At 45.0% G+C, this 12,500-nt stretch overlaps 2 protein-coding genes across 2 annotated transcripts in view; both read left to right on the plus strand.

Moving 5' to 3' along the window:
* rbm11 (RNA binding motif protein 11) overlaps positions 1-7,404 on the plus strand; it is a 7,767-nt gene extending 363 nt beyond the window's left edge. The window contains exons 2-6 of the mRNA XM_063197895.1: positions 861-1,023; positions 2,705-2,771; positions 4,394-4,484; positions 6,679-7,055; positions 7,317-7,404. Coding sequence (XP_063053965.1) covers positions 861-1,023; positions 2,705-2,771; positions 4,394-4,484; positions 6,679-7,055; positions 7,317-7,404 — 786 coding nt within the window. The remainder of the gene's footprint in view (positions 1-860; positions 1,024-2,704; positions 2,772-4,393; positions 4,485-6,678; positions 7,056-7,316) is intronic.
* A 4,050-nt stretch (positions 7,405-11,454) lies between these two features.
* Positions 11,455-12,500, plus strand: part of tmprss15 (transmembrane serine protease 15) — a 20,032-nt gene continuing 18,986 nt past the window's right edge. The window contains exons 1-2 of the mRNA XM_063197896.1: positions 11,455-11,575; positions 12,451-12,500. The exon at positions 12,451-12,500 is cut by the window's right edge and continues 120 nt beyond it. Of these exons, the coding sequence (XP_063053966.1) occupies positions 11,455-11,575; positions 12,451-12,500 (171 nt within the window). The remainder of the gene's footprint in view (positions 11,576-12,450) is intronic.

The raw sequence follows: 12,500 nt of genomic DNA on the forward strand, positions 1-12,500 counted from the left end.
GCAGCAGCCTGTTACAAAGTGTATCATTTTTTCTTGTCGAGAAATGTTACAATGTATTTAGTTTATACTGAAAAAAAAAACCCTGTCAAAACGCTGTCATGCACTCCAAAATACTTTTACCTTGGGGTAGAGTAGGGTATTAACTTACTATCAAGGGTAGGCCTAGGTATTATGTATTCAAACCCTCCTCCTCTCCAAAAATCCTTGGTTATTGGAAAGATGTGTTCTCTCAAGTCTGCCCAAGCATAAACTTGACGTTCTTTAGATGCATGCTCAAATGTCCCATAAATTATTCACTCATTAGGCCCTGTGTCACATTTTCAGGCAGGCAATCAAGTGCACAATGCACACGCACACGCACACGCACAGGCCATTTTCTCCTACTCTCCCATTTTCTCCTTCTCTCACAGTCCTATGTCTTTCACATCTTTAATGTCCTTAGTGCCACAGAACAGTGAAAACGAAAGCCCAACTTTGACACTCCAACTCCCATTGTCATTGTGACACAGCACACCACACCACACAAGTAAACACGGGACACAACAAAATTGCATTTATGCCTCACCCATGCCCACCAAGGGGGAAGCCCTCAATAGCGCCCGAAAGGGAGCAGTGTGGTGGGATGGTACCTCAGTCATGGAGGAGGATGGGGGAAAGCACTGGTTAATAACTCCCCCCACCATCCTGGTGGGTCGGAAGTCGAACCGGCAACCTTTGGGCTACAAGTGTGACACCCTAACAGCTTACCCATGACTGCCCATGACATGAACATGACATAAACAGACGAGACAGTTGAAGACAACAGGTTGTAAGTACAGTATGGCATCGTTTTTTTCATGTGTCCAATGTCCCCAACGCAGGCAGGGCCGGTGAGGAGGGTGACCATCGCTCGGGACCGAGAGGGCCGCCAGAGGACCTTTGGCTTTGTGCTGTACAAGCATGCCGAGGCCGTGCCCTACGCCATCGCCCTCCTGAACGGCATCTCACTGTACGGACGCCCCCTGAAACTGGACTTCAGCAATGGTAAGCACCTTTAGCAGGGAGGAGCAACCATAGAGGTACAGCCATAGAGTAGTGTAATGTAGTGCAAATCATTTCTCCTAACGTGCCTCCTTTCCTCTGGCCTACGACTTGAAACCGAGTATCTCGAAGTCAAGGATCCTGGCATTGCTAGGACATGAAACGCCCAGTGATTGGATACTTTTTGTGAACTCCGTGGAGCATCCAATCACTCACTGGGCGTTTCACCTCCTACAGTAGCAAGGCTAGAACACTGGGCATTGAGATAGGGCCCTTGTGTCTTTTGTATACTGTAGGTATTCTGAATATTATAAACAAATGTCCAATGTAAAACTGAGGCACATGTCACAAGGTCAGAGCAGAGGATAGAGGCACAGATGTACATTTGGAGAAATGGAAAAAAAACATTGGGCTAGACATCCAAGAGGCTTTTAGTTTGTTTAGTGTAGCACAGGGGTGAAAGACGTGCAAAATAACATTGTCATTCAGTGTAACGGATGCCTTCTGCTGACTGTAACTGTAAAAAACATGACTCTTTTTATTGATTTATTGTTACAGGGAATTCATGAAAGCCTCGGCTGTCATCCATTCACTTGAAACAATTTGAAAATCATGTTTTTTTGCAGTTACAGTCGGCGGAAGGTGTCCGTAACACTGAATGACAAAGACGTCTTTGACCCACAGGCAGATGGCAGTGGCTTGGAGTAGATGTTTGGGAGGGACCAACATTCAGGGGGGTGTTGGTTAGTTTAGGTGAGCAGTGAGCACACAAGAGTACTTCATTATGCTGGTGTCAAGTGCCTGTACTGTGTAGCAGAGTACCTCGTAGCTACACCATGACTGGTGCATGTGCAGTGTGTCTGAATACATGCAGGGTCGGTTCTAGTCAAGTTGGTGCCCTAGGCCAGTGTTTCCCAACCTTTTTTGTCTTGCGTACCCCCTAAGCCTTTTAGTTGTAACATGAGTACCCCCTAATTAATTTTCTATATCATTTTCACTTTCCTGATGTGGCTGCTCCATACATTTGTTACAATAATAAACATTTTCCAAGTACCCCCTGCAGTGTGCTTGCGTACCCCTAGTGGTACACGTACCCCTGGTTGGGAAACACTGCCCTAGGCGAGCACCCCCTTTCCATTTTGAGCATTTAGAACTTGGCATGTAAACATATAGTCATACATCCGACCAATCATAGCTGATAATATGCCTATGAACAATCATTGCCAATGTATAGGTATAAGAGTTTTTTGCTTGTGTAGCTGAGGTGACTGGGGTCTCGATCTCACCGCATGGGAGACAGAGCACGAACCCGCTGCGCTAAAGGACCAGTCTGATAGCTAAGCACTACCGATATACTGTATGAGGCTTCGGGAGGGAGGTTTACTAATGTTCCACGCCACACACTGCTAGTTGGCCTCCGTTACTTGGGATTTCTGGCACCCCCCCCAAGATATTTGGTACCGTAGGCATTGGCAACCACCTATGCCTAGCGCCGGCCTTGTATTCAATTTGCTCCATGAATTCAATTTGCTTCATGATAAATAAAGTCTCTCCTCCTCCTCCTCCTCCTCCTCCTCCTCCTCATCCTCATCATCATCATCGAAAACATGACTTAAACCAGCTGGGAAAACGGGTGTTTTCCATTTGGCCCTCATATGTTTTTTTTGTTGTTTTTTTTCCTCAGAGAGCACCCATGACACTAGCAGCTTGGGATCTCCAGGCACTGAGGACAGGGGACCCAATGCTGGCAGGTAAGACATATCACTAACAGGGCCTGTCTGTCTGTCTGTTGGTCAGTACTTTAAGTGATACTGTCCCATTTTTGGAAATAGGCTCGTATTACACCTCCCTTTGAGTAAAATAATTGAGTTTTACCTTTCTCCTGTTCTTTCAATCGCTCTCTTAGGATGGCAGTGCAACTTTTACCTCCTTGCTAGCAGTTAACATTGAGTCCTATGAGACCAGCTGGTGGCTAACTGGTCTCATAGGACTCAATGTTAACTGCTAGCTTGGAGGTAAAATTTGCACTGCTGTACTCAGAGAACGGCAGGAAGTATAGGAGAAAGGTCAAACTCAATTATTTAACTCAAGGGGAGGTGTAATATGAGCCCATGGGACCGTATCACTTTAAGGCACTTCAGTCTACATGTGTGCGCCCGTCTGCCTGCCTGAGTGCCTGCGTGTGTGCGCACAGGTGCCTGCCTTCATGTATGTGCACACGGTGTGGTGTGTCATGGTGGTATTGCATAGCACATTTTATTTATTTATTTTATTTGGAGTTTATTTAACAGGGACTATGCAGTGCACAATATTACAAACATGACAAGGCAAGGCCATGGCACAGCTTGCAGATGTGGGTACATCAAAGCGGTTTATAGCTAGTTAGCTAATTTGCAACCTCAGTCCCTGGTCAGGCATACTACTCTAATAAAATACACCAATCACCTAAAATATTCCAAAATACACAACATATACAGTGTAAACATATACAATTACAATTATATGCTGTCTTAAAACACAATTCCTATAACATTAAAACCTTGTGCAGGAAGAGAGAAGAACAATATGGTGTGTGTGACCTGTATATGCTGTGTGTGCATGTATGTGTGTTATCTATTTTGTGTATTATGATGATTACATATTTGGTTTTCCTTCAGCCAGTGTTTCAGTTGTCTGGTAAATGCTTTGAACTCGGTTTGTGTTTTTATTACTGTTTGTAAACTGTTCCACCTTTGAGTTCCAATCACTGAAAAACTCGACTGGCCAAAAGAAGTTTTGCGCACCTCTGCTATGCAATTGCCATTCACTGCACCTTTGGTGGCCGCCCTTGTGCTTATTTTTGTAACAAAAGGACATAATACAGCAGGAGCAAGATTATTTGCACATTTAAAGAAAAGAAAACTTTCAAAGCTTAGGAGGTTATATTTCGTCACTATGAGGCAGTGGTGCCACATTGTTGGTTTCTGATCCAGTATCTTCAATGCCTGTTTGTATAATGATAAAATGGCTTTAATTGATGTCTGGGAGACTTGGCTCCATACGGTGATGCAGTAAGATAGGTGAGACAATATCATGGCATGAAAAAACAGTAATAATAGGCTGCCTTGACAGGTATATGATGCCTCATCATTCTAAAACATGCCAGTCTGACCCCTGACCAAGATACACACGTGTGTCTCTCCCTCTCTCTGTGTGTGTGTGTGTGTGTGTGTGTGTGTGTGTGTGTGTGTGTGTGTGTGTGTGTGTGTGTGTGTGCGTGTGTGCGTGCGTGCGTGCGTGCGTGCGTGCGTGCGTGCGTGCGTGCGTGCGTGCTTGCGTGCGTGCGTGTGTGCTTGCGCGTGTGCGTGCGTTTGTGTGTGCGTGTTTCCTGCAGGAGAGTCGTGTGCCCACAGACTTCCACCTTGAACGGATTTAATTTCCATGGAGACTCTAGATCCCAAGACCAAACGCCTGGAAGGAACCTGGTAGGAACTCTAACCCAGTGGTTCTCATAGTGGGAACTTGATAGGAACTCTAAGGGGTCTTACACACCAGGGCGGTAAAGCGTATTTTTCACGCCGGCAACCGGCGGTGTCTCATTCAAATGAATGGCAAAGTAGCACGCTAGCTTTAGCTGTGGGGTTTTTTTGAACAGGACTGGCCGCGCACGCCGACGCTGTCAGTGTGAAAGGCAGAGAAAGGGGTAAAACATACCAAAGCCGAACGTAACGGTCGCGGGACGAACGCGGCCTTTCTGCTTAGTTTCGTCTGGTGTTTTTCTCTGCCTTTCACACTGACAGCGTAGGCGTGCGCGGCCAGTCCTGTTCAAAACCCCCCCACAGCCAAAGCTAGCGTGCTACTTTGCCATGAATGAGACACCGCCGGCAGAGATTCTTTAAGTATAGAGATATGCCAACATAATAGGTTTCTATGGGCACCTAACATGACCAGGTTTCAGTCTGCCTAAAGGGGCGTGTCATAATGCTCCTAGCATTGAATAGAACCAAAGAAACTGGATCTAACCAAGAAGCGTCATTTTGTTTCTTTTCCGGTATCCACTTTATGTCGGGTGAACGCCCCTTTAGGAGACCTTCGGTTAGGAGACCTTCGGAGTCCTGAGGTTGAGAATAAATCAAGTCCCCTTAGCGCTGTAGATGGCGGTAGCGCACGTCTTGAGCAAACACCTCAAAAATAGAAGAAGAAGGAGGGGACAACGCCCCCTTAGGAGACCCAACTTGAGCCCACGCTTTTGCATTGAGTGGGCGTGGTTTGCGTAATCTTTCTCATATCCAGTATTTTTGATAGAACAGTCCTCAGGTCTGCCTAGGTCTGTCTAAAGGGGGATTCCCCCCCCAATAATAGAACCCGGAAACAATGGGCCAATGGAGCCTCTCTCTCTCTACTCTCTCTGCCGCCGGTCGCCGGCGTGAAAAATACGCTCGAGTTCTATTTTCCAAATGCAGCGTGGTGCGGAGCCGGCTCCCGCGCCGCTGACGCCCGACTACCGCCGGTTGGTGTGTAAGGACAGATATGTTTCAATGTACGTATTTTCACTGACGCCGGTAAAAAACGCGGCCGTTCTGCGACGCTTTACCGCCCTGGTGTGTAAAACCCCTAACCCAGTGCTTTTCAAAGTGGGAACTTGATAGGAACCCTAACCCAGTGCTTTTCAAAGTGGGGGACAAGGGAGCCCTGGAAGGCCTTGAGGGGGTGCTAAAGGGAGCCTTGGAAGGCCTTGAGGTGGTAGCCTGGTGAACCAGCGCCACCCGCTGGACGGCAAAATGTTTTGTCTACGGGTGGGTCTGGCCTCGCATAATGATTCAATGAAGCCAGAATGCCATGAATCTGGCAAACCAATTACAAAGCAAAGATGTGTTTTGAATCAAAGCGGGCAGGGTTTTGAGGGAAGGTTGTTCTCATCAACAATCTTCGGATGTATTATGCATCGAGGCCAGACTAAATTAGACATCCATATTTAGTCTGGTTTATCAGGCTATTGAGGGGGTGCTAAATTTAACCCATTGTATCATTCTCTTACCCACAAAAATATGTCCTTGACTTCATGCGAAACAAGCACAGTAAACGCACAAGGCACAACATGGCAAATACAGTACATGGCTTCTGCCATTACAGTGCATTATTACTGTAGTGTACAGTATTTAGGACATTTAATGGAAAGAAATTAGGATATTCTTAGATTTTTTATTTACTTTTTAATCATTATTTGTTATAGTATTTGTGTCTATTATTTGTTGTAGTATTTGTGTTTTATTATTTGTCATAGTAATTGTGTGCATTCACTCTGAGTATTGTTTGGGGGGCTTTTCAAGCCTTTATTAGTTTTTATGAGATAGGACAGTGAAGATAGTAATAGGAAGTGAGTTGGGAGAGAGGGGGGTGGGGGGGATCGGCAAAGGACCGGGGCTGGAATCAAACCCGGGTCGGCCATGTAGTAGAGAAGTGCACCGTTTTCCCCCCGAAATCTCAATGTTTATAGAAAAAAACCTACTAAATCTAAAAAAATTAATTCAAAATTGAGATAAAATACCACATTTAAATTAATTCTATTTCAATTATTTATATATCGATTAACGCATTGATCGATTAAAGTCGATTAAACGATTAATCGTTTGCATCCCTAGTGTGTATTCACTCTCTGGTGTTCTGTTCATGTTGTAGCTGGGCAACTGCCGTCCGTCTCCCCTGCCACACTTGACCCACGTCTCCCAGCACCAGGCCTCTCCTCTCACCCCCCTCCTCCCCCCCCAGCAGCAGCAGCAGCAGCAGCAGCAGCACCCCTTGCTCAAGCTGCCCCCCCACCCCTTCTTCAGCCCCTTCAGCACCTCCACCCCGGGCCCCCTCCAGCCCTGGCCTCCATTCGCCTTTTGGGCCTCCTCCTTCAGCCCCCTGCTGCCCATGATGACCCCCCCGCTACGGGAGCAGGAGCAGCAGGAGCAGCAGCAGCAGCAGAAGCAGCAGCAGCAGGAGCAGGAGCGAGGAGGGGAGGCTGGGGAGGCTGGGGGCGCCACCCCGAAACTTGGAGAGAAGGAAAGAGAGCGGGAGATGGTGAAGGAGAAGGAGAAAGAGAAAGAGAAATTGCTGGTTCCTGATAAGGGGAAAATGAGAGATGGAGAGAAGACTCCTCCACCGCCGTTGTGCCAAGTGCCTGGGAAGCCGAGAGGGAGGGAAAGGCCGAAGCCCCCCGCGAAGAGGAGGCCGCAGAGGGAGCGAGGGAGACTGGAGGTGGTGCCCAGGAAGTGGAAGGAGTGGGGGAGTAGTCAGCCGGTGACGAGTCTCCCTCCACCGCGCCTCCTCAGGGCACCAGCGAAGGAGCAGGAGGAGCAGGGGCACCGACGCAACAAGAGGAGACGCAAACGCAAACAGATGAACAGGCAAACCACCTGATATATACACACACACACACACACACACACACACACACACACACACACACACACACACACCAGAACACCTGAGATACACACACACACACACACACACACACCAGAACACCTGAGATACACACACACACACACACACATACACACACACACCAGGCAGAACACCTGAGATACACACACACACACACACACACCAGGCAGAACACCTGAGATACACACACACACACACACACACACACACACACACACACACACACACACACACACACACCTTCCCATATGGTGTGTGCTGCTACAGTACATAGTACATAAGGAAAAGAGAGACAAAATTGTTAGCTTGCCAAAAGAGTTTTGTGTTTAAACGTAAAAAAAGTTAAAAGTAATTCAAGATTATTAAGTTGTCTGTTAAAATGTCCCTATTTGGCAGATGAGCAGCATAGGCACAAGATCACACACAATCCAACAGCTCTTGAGCACTTTCGCTACTACGATCCCTGTTGGGTGCTGTCTGGTTCCTGTTATTGAAATGATCAATTTAAAGGGACACTGTGTGAGATTTTTAGTTGTTCATTTCCAGAATTCATGCTGCCCATTCACTAATGTTACCTTTTTCATGAATACTTACCACCACCATCAAATTCTAAGTACCGGTATTCATTATGACTGGAAAAATTGCACTTTTCATACATGAAAAGGGGGATCTTCTCCATGGTCCCCCATTTTGAATTTAAAACAATAGCCATTTTTAGCTGCAAAAATGACTACTTGGACCATACTAGAACATATTTGTTTATTCCTTAGTAAACTTTCATGTAAAGATCAAATTTGGCAATAGGCAGCCCAGTTTCAATGAGCAGCATAGTTGCAGTACCTTTTTTGACCATTTCCTGCACAGTGTCCCTTTAAGACTGTTCTGCTCATGCCTTTTCTTCCTTAATTGTTCATCAGCTGCTACAATATGCTGCTATTGATATCTACTGTATGTTTAAAATTGCACTTTATTGGGTGTTTCATATTGTAAATGTATATAATATATTATATAATGTATTGTACCGTTTTTGAGTTTTTTTTTTTCATTTCCATTTGTATTGTTTACAACATACTCTGTTACACTGCCTTAAAATAAATACTGAATAATAAGAAGTATAATAAGATAAATGTGATGGTTATCTACTTAGAATGTGCAGAATTGGGTCCTCATTACATTACATTGTATGTATTGAGAGAGGGGCCCTTTCAGATGACTTCATCCCAGGCCCAGCAAAAGCTGCCAGTGGCCCTGATGGGAGGAAAATAATCATGAGAAATATAATAATAATAATAATAATAATAATACTTTCGTTTTATATAGTGCCTTTCAAAACATCAAAGATCGCTTAACATGGTATTGTGTAGAAATGTGTGTGTGTGTGTGTGTGTGTGTGTGTGTGTGTGTGTGTGTGTGTGTGCGTAGCAGCCATAAGCCTCCAGGAAAAGATGGGTTTAAAACGTGGCCAGTGAAGGGGCATTTTGAGTGTGGTCGGGCAGATTGTTCCAAAGAATAGGAGTATGACATTTATGAATGGGCAACATAACTTCTGGAAGTAAACTACTAAAAAGTAGGCCTACATACACTACATTTAATGTATGATACCAGTTCCACAACTCTACATGAATTGTATTGTACTATTTAAAAGCCCTGCTGGACTCACAATATAAAATTTCAGTTTCCTTGTATGACCTGCGCATATGAAGAAATTGACAATAAAAGCTGATTTGACTTGACTTAAACGTGTGCAACACATCCATTTGACATTTTACCCATTTAACCCTCAACTGCAGAACGTGATGTACTGTGTTTACTTTGGATGGAACTGTAACTGATTTGTAATGAACAGCTCACACTCAGTTTACAGTTTTCACTTTTGATAATGCTGTCATTTCGTTTGACAAATGACCAAATTTCCACGACATCTAATCTTTTCGGTCAAACAATTGAACTCTCACCTGTGATTGGAGTGACAGTGTCGCGCAGTAAAGCCTTAAAACTCAGTCAATCATTTATCCCTGAATGTGATGCAGTATTGATCAGAAACTATGGAGGGAATCTTCATAAAAAATACCAAGTTGTATGAGAAAGCACCTTGTTTTAATGCCAACCTACTGTATGTGGCAACACAAAGTAGCTTCAGTAACCTTATCATACATTCAAATTGGTTTCTTGGCTCAAATGCTCAGGCCCACCGACAGGGGGAGACAAAGGGGTATGTTGTCCGGGGCCAAGGGAGATTGGGGCCCAATAATTGGATCCCCATTTACATTGTACGTATTCGGTAGGGGGCCCTTACAAATGACTTTGTCCTGGGCCCAGCGAAAGCCTACTGTGTATATAGCAACAGAAAGTATTTTCAGGTCTTAACCTTCCAATAATGCATCAAAATGTTTTCTTGGCTCACATGCTTATAACAGAGTGAAGACTTGTCTCTGTTGTGACTTGTCTCTGTAGTCCTCCATGGGCTGTAGTCAGGGAAGTGCAAGAAAGGGGGCTGAGAATTGGGTCCTCATTATTACGTTGTATGTGTTTGCTGCGGTACTCTTTCAGATGACTTTGTACCGGGCAGGGCACCATCAAAAGCTGTCAGTAGCCCTGGCTGTAGCCACACAAAATAACTTTAATTAGAGGTCAAATAAGGGACCATTCCACTTAAAACACTTTAGGCAGCTGAAGAAAACCAAAAATTGCACTACCATGTAGCTGTAATTTAAACACACGGACCCAAAATATGAATGGTTGAGAGGAGGGCCTTTGATAGCGTTGGTCTAATGTCTAGTGGTCTAGTACAAAGTAATATGAAAGTAAAGTCATTTGAAAATGTAGGCCTAATGGGGACCCAATTCTGGGCCCGAGATAACCTCACGGCTTCCCTGATTGACACCATTAAACTATTAGCAAATATCCACGTGTCGGACCACAGGGCCGTCGGAGAAATGGGCAGACCTCTTAGCAAGCAACCAATCAGAATCCATAGTTTGTCCTGTTTGGCCTGAACAGTAGAAAGAGCATACAGTACAGTAGTTGTTTATGGGTGTTTCGTCATCACATGACAACCCATATCATTCAGTTGAGATGGACAACAACATCTACTCCCCACCTCTCCCTTCACCCAGAGTCAGGCCCTCGACAGCTTTTGCTGGGCCCAGGACAAAGACATCTGAAAGGATCCCCTATCCAATACATGCAATGTAATGGAGACCCAATTCTAGGCCCCATGTTTCCCTGGGCCCGGGAGAACATACCCCTTTGTCCCCTCCTGTCGGCGGGCCTGCTCATGGTTATGTCTATGTAAAGCTTACACATTGCATTAGTACCCAAGAGAGATAATCGCTAATATCAGTGTGTTTACAGCTCAATAAAGTTTACAGCCGTGCTACCTTCACAGGCCAGATAAATAGCACACCCATAGTTCCCCACTGCCTCCTGCACTCTAGAGCAGAGAGTTTGACACAGGACCGAGGGCTTCAGGTGTCATATTGTTGTTTTTTCAGATCAGAGCAAGAGAATGCATGTATTTAAGGTATAACAATATCTGAGGCGAAGAATGGTATACCTGAGGACCCTTTCAGACAAGGAGTGAGAAGACTTGTTTGTGAGCACCTGCTAGATAGTGAGTGAGCACGTGTGTGTGTTTGTGTGTGCGCTTGTGTTTGAGCCTTCTTTCTGCAAGGGCAGATGTGTGTAACTGAGTGAGCGTGTGTCTATGTGAGGGGCGAGAGAGAGTTTGTGAAGATTCTTATTCATCCAGGGCATTATTAGATAGAAACGTGTTTAATGTTTAATCTCTTCAACTGAACGACTTCTTTGGTTCTAATTCTGTTGTGGGACTCAGAAGGCATTGAGAGAGAGAGACAGAGACAGAGAGAGAGAGAGAGAGAGAGAGGCAGAGGCAGAGACAGGTGAGCAGAGAAGGGGCTAAAGGTAGGGCAGAGGGAGTCAGAAAGGGTGGAGAAGAGAGAGACAGAGACAGAGAGAGAGAGAGAGAGAGAGAGAGGGAGAGGTGAGTAGAGCAGCGTAGTGATGTCGCGGTGCGGGGGTCGTCTCTCCTCGCTGGAGGTGCTGCTGTGTGTGCTCGTGGTCGTCCTCTTCGCCGCCGCCGTGGCTCTCATCGTGGTGTCATGGATGGCCCTCAACGCAGACGGTGAGAATGCATGCACGCACACACACACACACACACACACACACACACACACACACACACACACACACACACACACACACACACACACACACACACACACACACACACACACACACACACACACACACACACACATGTATTCTCTCTCTCACACTCACAATCAGAGATTCTAGGAGTATTATGTCTCTGTAACAATGGCTCACTCAGTAATACACCATTCCATTCCTTTTATCAATTAATTCATATTAATAATTAGCTCCTCCAAATAGGACATAGATATTACAGTTTTAAACATATAATTTTCTACATGTATGGTATTCCATTTAATCTGCAGCCTACATAGAAAGATTTTAAAAAATACATATATTTACAAACAATTTGTTAGCTATTATTTCTTTGACCTGCAGAGGGTGCTGTTGAACCTTGTGCAGCAAGAGTCGTTACTGTTATTAGGCTGCACATTTGATGGAGATATGGACAGTTTGAGAAAGAAACCCAAGTGAAGACAACTACCCGCCATATTTGACTTGTACATGGACCTGAGCAATGTAAATAAGTGCAGAAGGGACTTTCTCTCAAAAAATGAAAGTGTTCTCCATTGATTTACATTGACTAACAAGCACAGGTCTACCTTTATGTATAGGTGCCTATATAAACTTCATTACAGGCTCGAGGCCCACACGAGATACAACAAAATACATAAATCAATAATACAATACATCACACATTCATGCTATATACACATTTTATGCTTAACAACTGAAAGCAAGTGAAGGCACTAATGCCAGTGTTCACAGAGCTACAACTTGGATCTACCACCTGCACAATAAGCTCATTTGTACATTGGTCCAGCCTGTTTATAAACTTAAGGTGAGATTTGTTTTCCACCTCTATCCACTTGTCTTCCTCAGAGCAAGGTGATGAG

Source organism: Engraulis encrasicolus, chromosome 4, assembly GCF_034702125.1.
Source record: "Engraulis encrasicolus isolate BLACKSEA-1 chromosome 4, IST_EnEncr_1.0, whole genome shotgun sequence".
Taxonomy (NCBI): Eukaryota; Metazoa; Chordata; class Actinopteri; order Clupeiformes; family Engraulidae; genus Engraulis; species Engraulis encrasicolus.